Source organism: Lissotriton helveticus, chromosome 7, assembly GCF_964261635.1.
Source record: "Lissotriton helveticus chromosome 7, aLisHel1.1, whole genome shotgun sequence".
Lineage (NCBI taxonomy): Eukaryota > Metazoa > Chordata > Amphibia > Caudata > Salamandridae > Lissotriton > Lissotriton helveticus.
In genome coordinates this window covers 1712050589-1712067138 of record NC_136068.1, presented here as the reverse complement: position 1 = coordinate 1712067138, position 16550 = coordinate 1712050589, and the positions used below count along the sequence as shown (strand labels likewise).

At 45.6% G+C, this 16550-nt stretch overlaps 1 protein-coding gene across 2 annotated transcripts in view; it reads right to left on the bottom strand.

Annotated features, from left to right (window-relative positions):
* APLP1 (amyloid beta precursor like protein 1) overlaps nucleotides 1–16550 on the bottom strand; it is a 246138-nt gene that overhangs the window by 40910 nt on the left and 188678 nt on the right. For both annotated transcript variants that reach the window (XM_078655396.1, XM_078655397.1), the window contains exons 8-9: nucleotides 9185–9259; nucleotides 7558–7716 (exon numbers count right to left, since the gene is read on the bottom strand). In XM_078655396.1, coding sequence (XP_078511522.1) covers nucleotides 7558–7716; nucleotides 9185–9259 — 234 coding nt within the window. The remainder of the gene's footprint in view (nucleotides 1–7557; nucleotides 7717–9184; nucleotides 9260–16550) is intronic.

Below are 16550 nucleotides of genomic sequence, written 5' to 3'. Positions count from 1 at the left end.
ATCGCACGGGCTGCGGAGTTCTGTGCCACCTGCAAGCGCTGAACCAGATAGTCCGGTAGGCCTAGAAAGAGGGCATTGGCATAATCTAGCCTAGATCCAATTAGTGCCTGCACCGTAATCCGTCTGTGCTCCGCAGATAGTAAAGGAAGAAACTTGCGGAGCATTTTCAGAATACCGAAACAGGTGCCGGACAGGCCGAGAACATGCGCTCTCAAAGAAAGCTTGTTGTCAAGCCTAACACCGAGGTTCTTGGCAACCAGGGAGGATTGTGCCGGAGGACACATAGCGGCCGGCCACCACTGCCGCCATTCGGGATCGATAGCACAGCCGAAAAATAAAACCTCCGACTTGCTGGAGTTGGCCTTCAGGCTATTACGCTGGAACCAGCCGAAGACCATGTCCAGACAGTCCCGAATTCTCTCCCCATCAAATGGCTGATCTTTGCCACATGTGAAGAGGAGTTGCGTGTCGTCGGCGTAGGACACGATCTGGGCTCCGTAAGCCTCCACCGCAGCCGCCAGAGGGGACATAAAGATGTTGAACAATGTCGGGCTCAACACAGATCCCTGTGGGACCCCGACTCCCAGTGGCGGCATCTCGGCGGAGCTCTGGGACACCCAGACCGTCTGGCGGCGGCCTTCCAGAAAAGATGTAAACCATCTGAACACCGTCCCCCTTAGGCCGATGTCATAAAGCCTGGCGAGAAGCGCCTCATGGGGGACGGTGTCGAAGGCCGCCGACAGGTCCAACATGACTAACATGGCCTTGCCACGCACATCCAAGGTCTCCCTGATGATCTCCGAGACCTCCACCAACGCTGTTTCCGTACTGAAATTCGGACGGAAACCGGATTGGGATGGATGGAGCAAATTGTTGGATTCAAGAAAGCTCGACAAGACGCCATGGACATGTTTCTCCGTGATCTTAGCCAGAGCCAGGAGAAGTGAAATAGGCCTGTAATTGGCCAAAACCTCGGCATCAAGACCAGGCTTTTTCAGGAGGGGGATCACCATCGCCCTTTTCCAGGTGCGTGGGACAGTCCCCTCCCTCAAGGAAGCGTTGAGGATCGGGTTGACCAAAGGATTCACCACTGCCGCCATCCCCGCCAGAAATTTGGCGGGGCAGGGGTCCAGTGGTGAGCCAGATTTAAGGCTGGCCAACAGAGTCCGGGACATGTCACTGGAGACAGGTGGAAAGTCAGCCAGTACTGCCGTGGACACGGGCGACGTTCCAAATCCTGCCCCAGGGCCACAACCATCCTCCATCAAGCTCTCCGAGAAGGAGGCCTGAATTGCCTTAATCTTGTTGGTGAAGAAAGTGGCCAGATCACACGCCCACGCATCAGGTGATACAGGCGGGGGTGAATAAGAGGTAGGGGACGTGAACTCCTTCACTATCGTGAAGATCTCCTTGCAGGAGTTCGCCGACGCCTCAATCCTCCTGGCTAAGTAGTCCCGCTTGGCGCCAAGAATATCTCGGTGATAGGCCTTCACCGCTGACCTGTAGGTGAGTTTAACTACCCCATCATATTGAAGGCGCCAGGCCCGCTCAGCAACCTTACATTGGCTGCGAGCCACACGCAGCGCCTCGGTGAACCATGGCGCAGATTGCCGTATCGCGTTGGACCGGGGGGTTACCTTTGGGGCAAGAGCATCTAACCTCTCAGTCAACCATCGCTGCAGGGCCTCAGTGTCTCTTTCCGGGTCCCCCGAGAGAGAACACTGATGTTTCGTAAGTGCCTGCTCCAACATAGCAGGCGTCACTCTGTGCAGGGCTCTCGAGGCCGCTCTGGGCACCGCGGGGGCACAGATGCCAGACCGCCCGTTCTCCAACACGGAAAACCCAATCAGCCAGTGATCCGACCAGAGCTCCGGCCGTGCAACGATGTCAACAATTGGGACCGAAGAGAACACTTGGTCGAGGGTGTGCCCTTTCTCGTGTGTAGGCCCTAGCACAAACGGTGCCAGGCCAAGCGGAGATGTAATATCTAGGAGTTTGATCCCATCCCGATCATCCGAAACATCGAGATGAAAGTTAAAATCGCCTGCCAGCAGGCAATGCTGTGCAGACAGCGCCAGCTCCGAGATGGTTGTCTGTAGGTCCTCCCAAAAAGAGCCCACCGGGCCGGGAGGCCTATAGACCAGCAGTCCCTTAAGCGCTTCACCAGGAGACAGTCTAAGCATAAAGCCAAGGGATTCAGAGCCCTCGATGGAATTCTCGGGAAGAACTGAGCAAGAAATGTTCTTCCTCACCACCACAGCGACTCCTATGATTGTTTGACCTAACTCTTAGTTTTAACTATGACCAGATGACTCTCAGGGCATAAAGTAACAGTTTTGTTGTGTAAGTAACACGAGGTACAAGGTTGTTGTCAACCAAGTGTCCATTCCTTGCTTCACAAAATGGAGTCAAAACTTTATCTAATTTTTTTCCCCCTGGCCATCGTTTACTCACAATGTCCATCACACTTCCCAGTACCTGGTCCTTCCCCAATAGTACATTTGATTCCTCTGCAGTAAAGGCAGTTTTGGATTCCGACCATCGCACAGAACTATAATTCATAATGCTGTGTCTAATTTTTGTAAGGGCTTCATGTTTATTGTTGCTTAAGCATTAAGCAGTGTTTAAACTTCAAAAAAATGTTGATCAACTGACTGAAATAACTTTTTATACTCTTTTACAATATTGGAGCACATGCATTTTATACTGTTTTTGTTTTTATATAAGGCCTCATTGAAATGATTTGAATTCATTGTGCAATAAAAATGGTCTATCTATCTATCCTCTGCAGTCACCCTGCAGATCCATGCCAGACAAAGTTACAAACATACGTTCATTCCACTCTTCCTTGGTTCTGTCCTTTATGGGTAAAGGTTACCTGGTAAGGAAATCTGCTATCATATTGCATGCAACAGGTACATATTGCACTTCATAGTTGTAATCAAGCAGTTGCATTGAAAGTCTTGCAATTCTAGGATGAACGTTATTTAACCTTTGGTGGTGAGCACCCTTGTTTATGATCCCAATGTAATAATACCTTGGATCCTCACACAAACTGACAAATACGATTAATTCCCCTCAGACATCCAAGTGTTTCTCGTTCAATGATTCCTTATCGAGTTCTAATTCCAACAGAGGAGAAGTGTTCAAATGCTAGAACGTTCTCACCAACTTCATTAAGTTGGGATAGAACTGCCACTAACCTTTTACCGCTAGCCCCCGTTATTACAAAGATTTCACATTTAGGGCCATAACCTTGCAAAAACGGTGCCTCGCATAAACTATTTTAGACGTTCTAAAATGCTCGTTGAAACTCGTTTGACCGTGCAAATTTGCAACCATTCTTCAGTAATTACCTAATGTAAAACATTTAACAGAAAAGTATTGGCACATTTAAAGCAAAATTCTGCCAACCCTAGAAGGGCACTGACTTCATCCTTATTTTGTGGTGCAGACTCAGCTAATATATGTTATGAATGAGGTGAGATGTGAACTAACATGGTGTAATAGTACTTGATGGTACACTGCAGTGAGATCTATTGTAAATAATCGATTATTATCCCCAGTCATGGCTGATTATTCAATAATATGTGGTAAAGGAAACCGGTCTACTAAGATACTTATATTGAAGTCCCTTACATCAACATGCAGTCTCACCCGCTCATTGGCCTTACATGCCACTACAAGGGGTGCAAGCCACTCTGTAGATTCAACTTGCTCTATTATGCCAGCTGTTTCTAATTTACCTAATTCTTCAATTACTCCTTCCTTAATACAAAGTGGAATATTCCTAACTATGAGAACACAGGGTTGAACATCTTTAAGAACTAGTCTGTGTGCAAAACCATTGAGTTTTCAGATTTTACCAGAAAAGCAGCTGGAAATTCCTTAGTCACAGCTTCCTCTTCTCGAGGCCCACTGCCAACAAGTAATATAGGGTCTGGACTATTGGGATCAAGTAATATGCCCAATTCTCATTGAACCAACCAACCTAGGGCGGAAGGCCATTTTAAACCACCTATAATTTACACTCTGCATGCATGCCTGTCCTTAAATTCTCATACCAGTGTAACTTAATTGGTTCAATTGTAAAACTCTGTGGGTTAATGTCTGCCTGTTCTGATTCTGCACCTAAAGCTTCACTAAAAGATTTTCCCCTACTCCCTAATTGATTGCAGAATATAGTGAACCAGAGTCTTCCACTAATCTCACGTTTATTGTAATATTCCATACCTGTTTTTTCCTAGATTTACTACTGATATACAGATATCTAAGATTGCCTCATGAACACCTTCCTATCATCTCTAACCAGATCAGCAAAATCCTGTTCTTGAGTGAGGTACTATACTTAACTGAACAATTTTTTGTTCTGACACACTCAGCTAAATTGACCTCTGCAGCTTAAACATTTTTGATTAAATGCAAGAAATTTTTTGTCATGAGCTAGATGGTCTGTTTTCCGCATCATTAACATTTCCCTTTTTATACATCCATTCTATGCCTGTCACAGTAACTAACAGAGGCATCCTTTTTTTATTGTCATCCTTACTATCCTTAGTGGTTCTTGTTTCGTCACTACTATTTTCCCTACTGTATATTTTTCAGTGGAATTATTTATACAGCATTAACATATCTGGAAATTAGTTCTGCCTTATTAATTATTGCAACCACAGCTTTCAGAAATGCACTAACACTACACCAAAGTCTATCTTGTATATTTGTGATACATAAATCAATGTAATACATATAAATTAGTCTCCAATTTGTCTTTCAGATTCCCAAATCAACATGTCAATGTCAGATTCCTTAATACTGAAACATGATCGTCCACCTTTTCATTGGTTCCTTGTTTCCCGAGATAGAAATTATATTGATAAACTGCCACACATACAGGTAGATTTGAAATAAATGTCTAAATGTCTAAATCTTCTCAGAGTAAAAAACACATTACCTTCGCCACCAGATGTGGGTTTTTATTCTATCCAATTATAAATTTTAAGACCACCTGGGCCTCAGCAGAGTAACACAAATTAAATTTTGCCTTTCTCCAAAATAAAACATTTTCTGCAAAATTCAATAAATAATAACATTCCTTCCATTCTTCGCATGTCATTCTTGGGTCACTCTCCGAAATAAAGGGTTTGGGAGTCATAAGATTTAATGTAGACAGTGTAGCTCCAATGAAATAAATATTTCAACAAAACAAATAATGGTCTTGTAATATTCATGATATGCCCTCTGATCCTTCTGTATGAGGGGGAGTGGTGTCTATAGGCATGCTTATATGTTCATCACAATATAAAGCTAAGGGCTGATTCTGGAGGTGTAAAAGTGTAACAAAATCCATTATTTTCTGATTTCTATTGAGATACAACTATTCTCATAGGTTTGATTTTATCAGTTATAATTGGTTTTAACTGAAAAGCGGAAACCATAATTATTCGGATACGTGAGGAGAGATCAGACAGTCACAACAGGAGTCGGGTGTTCGACATGGCCATCTGATTCAAATCCACTCCACCTACTGATTTTTAGCAGATGGAGTGGCTTGGAGTGGATGGAGCGCTGATTTTTGGAGTGCCAATGGTATCAGAGTGTAACTTCAATCTATACCAGAAAATATAATTCAGTTGTTATCCTGTTTCTTTCTCTCCCCTATCGCTCCCATGAGTAGAATCTAATGTGGTGCAGTAGCCAAGGATGAAATAAGTCAGCTGGTTATGGTTCTGCACTTTTGTCTGGATATTAATTTCGCTTGTTTGTCAACCTTTTTTCAACCAGGAGTAGAGATAGCACAGAACCAGACATGATTGTGGCCTCAGGGGACACAAGAGCTACTCTAGGTTGGGGAGGCAGAGCCGCCCTCATTTTACTTGATCGATTGGCGGCATTTGACACGGTGAACATTGGAATAAGAAGAGCGGCATTGACTTTATTGGTATCCTTCCTGTCAGAATGGGAACAATTTGTTGCCCTGAATGAGTTTGTCTCCAACCCCTTTTCTTTGCCCTGTGGGGTTCCTCAAGGGTCCTCCTTGAGCCCAATGCTCTTTAATATATATGTCACACCACTGGCCAGTCTGATTAAAGCTTTCGGCTTCTCTTTCGTGTCACGTGATGATGACACACAGATAGTAGTCTTGCTTTCCAGCAACGCTAATGATGCTGCCACTAGATTTCACAACTATATGCTGGCAGTAAGCAACTGGATGAATGACAGTTGCCTCAAGTTAAATCCTGGGAAGACTGAAGTACTTCCCTTTGGGAACAATGTCTCTTACTGGTCCCCAGCCTGGTGGCCCAAAGCACTTTGAACTCCACTGACTCTGGTAAAGAAAGTAAGGAATTTAGGGGTCAAGTTTAAAGACAAACTTTCTTTTGAAGGTCAAATTAGGGGAGAGGGGTTGGCCTAACGGCTTAGGCGCTCGACCTCGGACCTGGGGGATCTGGGTTCGAGTCTCGGTAACGATGCCAAAAAAAACCCTGTGATTCTGGGCAAATCACTTAATCTCCCCGTGCCTAAAAGGAAAGTGTGTCCTCATGTAACGTAACTGGTGCTATGTAAAGCGCTCTGATAACTGATTCGGTTCGGTTCTAGTTCGCGCTATATAAAACTGCAAAAAAAATAAAAAATTAACCTGATCACCTCATCATCCTTCTATACCCTATGGACAATAAGGAAAATACTTTCACACCTTCCCTTCGAACTGCCGAAGACTGATGCGATGACCCTTGTCCTGCCCAAAATAGGCTATTGCAATGCTCTTTATTTGAACATACAACAGCAACTTCTGAACAAACTTTAGACGCTGCAGAATGCAGCAGCTCACATGCTTCTAGGGATTCCCAGGTTTGAGTTGGTATCCCATGCCCTAACTAAATGACACTGGCTAACAATCAGGCAGCACATTGCCTTTAAGGCCCTTTGTTTAGCCTTTAATGCCCTTCATGATATGGACCCAGAGTATCTTAAGCATCGCTTCAGGTAGTATATTCCCACTAGGCGCTCTGTTGCACTTCAGCCAAAAACTTTAGAGTCCCAAAGATCAAGAAGTCCTCTTGAAGCGGCAAAAGTTTTATAGCCTGCCCCACCAAACTGTGGAACAGTGGAACAGCCTACTGCTTGATCTTAAATCCATGACCAGTCTCCTTCCTTTTAGGAAAGCTTAAAAAACCTGGCTATTTGTTAACTAGTAAGGGCCCATCTAAAATGTCCAACTAAATCCTTTAGAACAGCAGCAGCGCCAAGATGCCTCCGGGTATTCGCACACTTAATAAATAATTATCTTATCATACCTTCATTATTTATTTTAACCCTTGAGGTTGCAGGCACTGTAACAGTAACTTTAAAGTGGGGGAAGAGAAGAATTTGGAAAGTGAGGAGAGAGATCCAAAAACAGAGGTCTACATATAAACAAACCTAGAACACTGCACTAACGAATAGTGAGCAGAAGGACCTGGAGTAGGTCACATTACACAGGCGAAGGGACAAGGAGCTTGGGATTCTGAAAGACCCTACTGTGAGGAAGCGATCAGGGACTCCTCGTGCCAGTGGTACCTGAGGGGACTCAGCCTGTACGCTTGACAGGTAGCTCTCCAGTGCCACTCGTCTGTTGTCATTGAGAAGAGCCACTACCCTCGCCAGATGAGTCTCCACCAGCCGTTGCCTCTCTCCAGCCACCTGATCCTCCAGGGTTTGCAGGATGGTCTGAAAGTGCTGCAGAAAACAAACAGAGAAGTAAATGTAAACATAGCAGAAATTATGAGGCACACTGCCCTCGATCTCAGTCCTTCACTCTCCTCCATCTCTTCTCAACCCTTCATATCTCCTTCCTACCTGACAATCTTTTCCTGCTCCTGCCCTGCAGGTCACCTCCTGCTAGACCGCCCTATGGGCCAGATGTATCAAGATACACTTTTGCGATTCTCAAATAGCGATTTTTAAGGAATCACTATATGAGAATTGCAAAATGGTATGTATGTAGAAATTCGCAATTTTTTAGCGATTTCTTAAAATTCCTTCATTGCGATTAGCAAATTGCTAATCGCAAATAAGGAATAATTTTCCATTCATTTCTATGGGCCAGGAGGCCCATAGGAATGAATGTGAAATTATTCTCAATTTGCGATTCGCAATTTGCTAATCGCAAATTGAGAATAATTTCAAGGGTGCAGGGGTGTCCAAAGGACACCCTGTTGCACCCCTGAAAATAAGCATGGGTGCACGTGTGGTGCACATACATGCCCTAAGGGCATGTATGTGCATCACATGGCACTTTGAAAAATGCTAAAATGGGCATTTTTCAAAAAATTCGCAAATTTGCGATTTCTTAGGGACAATTAGCAAATCTTTTTTGCTTCATACATTGCATTTAAGGAAGCGCACATTTTGAGATTCCTTATTTTGCACTGAAATTTGCTACATACATACCATTTTGGGAATTTTGGCATTTGCGAACCCATTTGAGCTTCATACATCTGGCCCTATTTTCCTTCTTCCTGTGCACACTGCTCTTTACTTTCTTCTGGAAACTTTCTTTCCCTCCAGCCTTCTGTTCTTGTCTTGCCTTTCCATATGTTTTCCTTAATGTCAGTCTTTCCTGAGCCCACGTCTATCCTCCTACCAGCCCTTCGTTTGATTTATACATCACCATCTCTCTTCATCCTTTTTTGCCCCTCTTGGATCCTTGACTTTTTTTGTCCCCCAAACTTTTATTTACTTCACTCTCAAGTCTCTTCTCCGTGCCCTCACCCTCTTCTCCCTTTAACCAGCTATTTAGTCACTATAACTCCCCGTTAGTCACTACATCTCTTTTTCCTCCCTGACCATATGTGTCCTATTTCAGTCCTCATCTCAATTGTCCTTTCAGAAATCGTCTCCTTCCTCCTTTTCAACTTTTCCTCCAATGCAACCACTTTTCCACATCCCCGTCTCTACTCCTTCCCATCACAATCTTCATTGTTCTGCGTATCCTCATCACATTCCTCTTTCCCAGCTTTATTTTCTTTCCCCTACTCCTTTTTTGTCTTTCTCCTGACTGTCCACCATGTCTTTCGATGATTTTCCTATACCAGGTCTCTGCCCCTAGTCTGTGCGATCTTCTTCTCTCCCTTCTTTCCCCTCCACATCTACCTGTCCCCTCCTGACACACGCAACTCCCTTTGCCCCCCTCAGCCACAGGTACCTCATTAAGCGCCTGACGTTCCACTTTGGGGAGATTCTTGGCTTGGTTGTCAGCTTCAGCCCATTCCTTCATCACCTGCAAAGGAGACGGAATGTGCAGGCATGAGCACATGATGGAAGAAGACACAGAACACCACAGGCACGTGCATCATTGGCAGATGTGCACTGTCTGCACCATGTGGACAAGAACACCTTGTTTATGAGTGTCTACTGAGGAAGAGGTGTGGTGCAGCGGCCAGAGCACCGGACTTAATCTCCCCGATGGCCTCCAGCATCTTGAAATCTAGGTGATATGTTTGCACTTTACAAATAGGAATTATAATAACTGGTCCTCTGGGGCTTCAAGCTCTTTTACCAACATTCACTCTTCTAGCGACTGTGACTGAAGCCATCAATTCCTGCAACAGGCACCATCCCTGCAAGACCCCCCCCACCCCTCCAGGAAAGCAGATACATCATGTTAGGGCATGCACAAGGGCTGGATCACCTAACGCACCCAGGCACTGATTTATGAAGCCCTTGCATTGCCATTGAAATGAAATGATGAAATGATTACGCACTTGTATAGCGCACGACTACCCGTAGGCATCTCGGCGCTTGTACGAATACCGCCGAGGAACCCTTCCTGGCCTTTCCCTGTGAGGAACCCACTCCTGGGCACCCCCATGGTGAAGTCAGGCATACTCAGCATTGTTGGGGCCGTTGTAGAGATTAAGCAAGCTATTGCCTAGAGGTGCAGAGTGGGACTCATGATTAGAATAGGCACCGAGGCGAGAATTATCAGGTCCGAGGAAATTGAGCCCGAGACCCGCCGAGGCGGGAATTGAACCCTGGTCCCGGCCAGACTACTGCATCAGGGTCTGCCGCTCTAACCATTGAGCCACACTTCTCTACCATTGCGTCACGCGAGACAATGCAAGGGCTTCAGTGAGATTTACCAAGACATGCAAAGCCACCATGTGCTGCTCTACATGGCTTAGTACATCTGGAGTAACGCAAAGGAGCACAAGTCGCTGCCTTGCATTACTCTGCCCTAGGTAAGCGTTCCATGGGTGGAGCTTTGGTGTCCCCGTGCATCCACCCATCGATTCTGGCACCTTCCCAGATTTAGAAGACTACTAAACCTGGGAATGGGTCAAAATGCTACGCCGTCCCAGGTGAGCCGTAAAAAAGAGAAATACATTTATTTCTCCTAATTTTTCCTCTTTCTACATATGCTGCATTCTGCCTCAAAGGATTGCTATTGTTAAGGAAAGTGACCCTTCCTGCACAAAAAGCAATCCAGGCTGTTACGCAGGCACCCTTGCACCTAGGCGCAGGAACGCCTGTGTTGGTGCTAGGCTGCACGCAGTAGATTTAGTGCATTCCTGCTCTCTTACTGTCCCACAACACAGTGCAGCAAGTTGTCAAGCTGTGTTAAGTGACTTTTTAGTAAATCTGCGCCCTAGGGTCTACTGGTAGTGTACTGTGTTATTCAAGCTAACGATTCTAAACATGTATTATAAACTGAACACTCAGAATCAAATGATTACAAGAGTCTACACCTTAAGAAATCGTATGCACTATTCACCCAACTTCTTTAATAGCATTTCTGTAATTCTGGTGAATAGGAGTACAAAAATTAATGAAGAATGATAATATCTCCGATCCTTAAATAAAATCTATTTGCATTGGATGCTTCAGTCCGCCTTCAGTGATGAAAAGGAAGTCACTCTTTGCAGAACACTGAGCATCTTCCCGGAGTTGACGTCTATTTCCAGGGCTTGACTGAGCACGACTGGACCCGAGAGTTTTCCCATGCGGGTCAAATTTTAAGTGTAGCTGTTCAACTTAATCGCATGCTTAAAATAACACCTGTGTCTAAAATATAATTTGATCTTTATTCCCTCTTCTTGTGTCACGTTCAGTGCCGTTTTAAATATTTGAACGAGCACTGAACTACCTATCCCCAGGACTCTCTTTGCTTTAATCTGAGGCTGAGTTTGGCTCTCTGTTTATTTGCCCAGGCCAGACATACACCCCACCCTTAACATATCCCCTCCCGCCACTCCAAGTCTCCACCCTTCCCTCAACAGTCCACTCCCTCCCACCCTTAGCCCTCCCTCCACTCCTGGTACCCACTCCCCCCTCAACATCTGTCCCCCCACTCTCACCCCCCAGCACTACACTTGCCCCCCCACAACGACCAGTCTCCACTCGTCCCGCATCTGCCTCACCCCGCCTGTCGCTGATTACCCTGCCAATAACTCTAACCCCACTCCCAACGTCACGCTGGATATAATTATGACCGCCCTCCTCCAAGTGAAAGAAGAGCTTCACTCGCTCAAAGAATTACTCCTCCCGCACCCCTCCCGCACGACCACATGTCAACGAATGTACAACACCCCCCCACATCTTAGGCACCCCTTACATGGGATTTCTATCCCCTCTCGCAATACCTCCAACAGGCCTAAGCGCACTATCAAGACACTTCCGAACCACCCCTCACATTGGACATCTATCCCCTCTCGCAATACCGCCAACCGCCCCCAGCGCGCTATCAAGACTCTCTCGGACCGCGACATACAAACCCTACTCAGCACATATGTCCCGGCAACCCAAAAGAGCTTAGCCACCACGCACATGTCCATTTCTACGATTCTCTCCAACCCCAGTAGGCACCCCACGTATAGCAACAGAGGCTCTGTTCCCAACAACCTCACCAAAGTCCCTCTCACTACGGAACCCTCCACCTCCCCCTGCACCCCCAGTCTCAAATGCACACTTCTCAACTGTAGGTCGGCCCAAAAACACTCGATGGAGGTCGCTGACCTCATCCGGTCTAGGAACCTTGACCTGGCCATACTAACTGAAACATGGTTAACTGAATCCTCCAGTCCTATCATGGACATCCTAGTCCCCCCCAACTACTACATCACTAGACTTGACAGGCCCAACAAGACAGGTGGCGGAATCGCCTGCATTTACAAGAGCAACCTCTCTATTAATAAAGTCACCGCCCCTTCTCTTACCTCCTGTGAATACTTCTGCCTTGATGTCACCAGTGAGAATAAACCTGTATGCTCGTTACACATCATGTACCACCCCCCGGGGGACAACCTCGTCTTCTCCCAACAACTCATGGACACAATATTAATCAACGCAGGACGGCTACACACACAAATTTACCTTGGTGACTACAATCTCCATTGGAATGATGGCAGTGACGCAGTAGTTAACAGCCTCAAAAGTTTCCTTACCGCATCTGACCTCACTCAAATTTGCAACACTCCGACACATGACAAAGGCTCGACTCTCGACCTGGGCATTTCCAAAGAAGGCACCACTCAACTCGACTCAATACAACCTTGTGACTGGTCAGACCACCATATTATAACATTCATCATCAAGGAAAAGGTAAAACTCATCCCGGTGCAATACGCCATGCCCAAAGTCTGGAAAAGAGACATGAGGAAACTCAATCCAAACTCTCTACCCCCAACAGCTGCAATCTCCTACTCCCCCCTACCGACACCTCTGATGTGCTGGTCCTAACTGACCACTATTTCAACTCCATGGCCACAATAATCAATGAGGCCGCTCCAATGCAATTGAAAAGAGTTTCCACGAAGAAATCCAACCCCTGGTACAACGGGAGTCTCAATGAAGAGAGACGGGCTATGCGATCAGCAGAGCGTACCTGGAGATCAATTCCCTCGACATTGCATCTCAAAACTCTTAGGAAAAAGAGAAATGCATACTTCAGGAAAATAAAACGCTCAAAGTCAGAGTTCTTCAGAATCCAGCTAGACCAAGCTAAAAACCGTCCAAGTAAACTGTTCGAACTAATTCGATCTCAATCTAAGGAACAACCCCCAGCTGTCGACATTATCAGCACTACCCCTTCTTGTGAAGATTTCGCAGCTTTCTTCAACAATAAAACTGACAATATAAAGAGAGACCTCCGCAATGACGCAAGCCTGTACTCAATACCCAACTGCATAACACCCATTGAACTAAAAAACAATGCGACATGGTCATCCTTTGACACCTACTCTGAAGGAGAAATTGGCAGAATACTCAGCACTCTAAAACCATCCAATCACCTCACTGACCCTCTTCCTGCTAACGCCGTAAAAGACTTCATCCCTCTGCTACTCCCACTCTGGACTAAAATTATCAATAGTTCGCTACAACAAGGAACCATCCCGGACTCCCTCAAAGTTGGTCAAGTTACACCTTTACTGAAGAAACCAACAGCCGACCCCACCGATCTAAACAACTACCGTCCGATTACCAACATTCCCACTCTCGCCAAGCTGCTAGAAAAATGCGTCCAACTGCAAATGACAAAACACATAGAACAGTTTGATCTCCTCAACCCACACCAATCAGGCTTCAGAGCTGGGCACAGTACTGAAACCGCTATGACTCACATTATCGACGACGCCATCCAAATGTTAGATCAAAACAATACCTGCCTCCTCATCCTTCTTGATCTCTCCTCGGCATTCGACACAGTGAAACATGAGAGCTTACTCGAACTCCTAAAATCAAGAATGGGCCTATCTGGGACTGTGCTTCGCTGGTTCACTTCCTTTCTTCACAACAGGTCTCAAACATTCAAGAGCAAAAACCTAATGTCTTCCCCAGTACCGGTATCGTTAGGCGTCCCTCAAGGATCATGCTTATCCCCTACTTTGTTCAACCTAGTTATGGAACCTCTCACCACTCTGTTACAAGCATCCAATGTACACTTTCACATGTACGCCGATGACACTCAAATATATCTCAAGTTACAATCCCCCAAAGACATCCTGAGTCTGAATTCAACGATCAGAAGCACCCAATCTTGGTTGGCTGACAACCACCTCAAACTCAATGCTATGAAGACGGAGTTCCTCCTAATCTCACCTCCCACGAAAATATCTTCCGCTCAAACATGGCTTAAGCACCTAACAGCACTCAATGTCCAACCGACCATCGTGGACTCAGCTAAATCCCTAGGCATAACACTAGACACAAACCTCAGCATGCAGCAGCATATCAGCAAGGCTACTAAGGGGGCGAACTTCCAAATAAACACCTTGAGAAAACTGAAACCCTTCCTCCCAGCAAAAGACTTCCAAACAGCAGTACAAGCTCTAGTCATCCCTCGCATAGACTATGGCAGCGTGGCCCCTCTGCGGCCTCCCCCTAACGACAACTGCACCCCTAAGAGCGTCACTAAATGCGGCAGCAAGACTCATCACTGGATCAAAAAAGCATTCGCATATCTCTCCTGACTTCAAAGCCTTGAACTGGCTGCCTCTGGAAGCCAGAATTCAGCTGAAAATTGCCTGCATGACGCACAAGGCTATACACTTGAAATCACCCAGCTACCTCACTCATAAGTTGACAATCTCAGGTGGGTCCAGAACCACCAGGAGCACGAACAATCTTCTGCTGAAACCGCGAAGATTCCGGAAGGAAAAAACCTACAAACGCTCCTTCTCTGGTATGGCGTCCAGGATCTGGAACGCACTTCCTCCTGAAACAAGACTCATCTCTTCCTCCCTTCTTTTTAAGAAAGAAGTTAAAAGTATCCTTATGGCTAAATACACTTGAACAATTTCGCGTGTTTTACATTAAGAACAGTATTACCAGTCTGGCGCTATGATACTGCCTATATATTCCTATGCACGTGTTTATTTACAGCGAGTGGATGGCCGACGCTCCAATTTTGCCTGCTACCTCGTACCTGTACTATACGTTACATGAGTACTATGTTATATACTATATTGGTGCTATACGTTATATGAGTACTATGTTATATACTATATTGGTGCTATGTACATGAACCTGTTGATGACTTACGCTCCAACTATGCCCGCTACCTCATACCTGTACTATACGTTATATGGGTACTATGTTATATACTATACTGGTGCTATGTACATGAACCTGGTGATGACTTACGCTCCAACTATGCCTGCTACCTCATACCTGTACTATACGTTATATTGGTACTATGTTATATACTGTATTGGTGCTATGTACATGATCATGTTGAGCTACCTCCCCACTATGCCCCCTTGTTCCCCTGCCCTCCACCTGCCTTTGTAAAGCGCTCTGTTATCTGCAAAGATCTTGTTCGCGCTATATAAAACTCTCAAAATAAATAAAATAAAATAAATTTGGTAGGGTGAAATCCATTGGGCTTGAAACAAATAAACTGTAATATTTCAAGTTAAACACTAGATGGCAGAAGAGTGTACAGAATGAGAATCTATAACAAACGTTGCAGTGCTACATACACTCTCCGCTGTATCTCACCAATACAACAAACTAATCCAAGTAGAGTGACCTCACTCTGCATGTGACAGAAACAACAACAATCTACGTCCCTGCAACAATTAAACAGCATTTTTCTGCCAAAGAAAGACCAAAGATCACGGTCTGCCCCCTCCCCTTTTTGGCCCTTGCAATACATTTAATCACATATCAATCAGTTCAGGTTTTTTTTTCTTTTTCAAACCCAAGGTGCTATTTTCGCTTACTTAGTCTTTCCTCTGCCTAAGGATAACAAAGAGGGTTTAAACACCCCTCCCCACCCCCGTTCTGTCATGGGCTGTCCATAGGACCCAAGCCCTAGGCACGGTCAGTCTCTGGGGTACAGAAATGGCTGTAATCATTAGAAACAACGGTCAGTCGTCCCCTGCTCGGTTGTGTATAGGGCAGAGGTCTTCAAACTGTTTGATGCCGAGACCCCACTGTCAAAATCTTTTCGGCGTAAGGACCCCCTCCTAACAAAAAGTTCTAGAACTTGGTACTCCTCATCATTGCCAACTATCGACAACCATAAGTGCCCCCAATTCCCACAGCAAATCATTTTTACAGTGGGGAAATAAATTAAACAGTGTTTAGCAAAGCAAAGGTCAGTGATCGTGGGAGCGTAGTCAAAGGTGTGGCTAAAAACAAAGAGCCTCATTTATGAGGAATTGGCATAGGGCAGTGCCGCCAGTGTTCTGGCTGCACTGCCCTAGGTCAATGTGAAAGGGCAGGAATGCGGCATATGGTACATTCCTGTCCTTTCCCCCTGCGTTGGCGCACAAATTGTTGCCTAGCGCCAACATAGGTACGATAGTTTTTGTGCAGGAAGGGGCGCCTTCCTGCTCAAAAATAATCCTGAGTGGGGTGTTTCCTCTTTCTGTGTGTGCCATAGAATGCAGCACACCTGGAAAGTGGAAATGAGGAGAAATGAGAACATTTCTCCCAGTTATGCCTGCAGTGGGGAGGCGTAAGGTGTTGGCGCTGCCCCAGGTTACATGGTTTTGTAGATCTTGGGCAGCGTCAAAATCCATGGGCGTTCCGTGGGAACACCCACCGCAATGCCCATGGAATGCCTA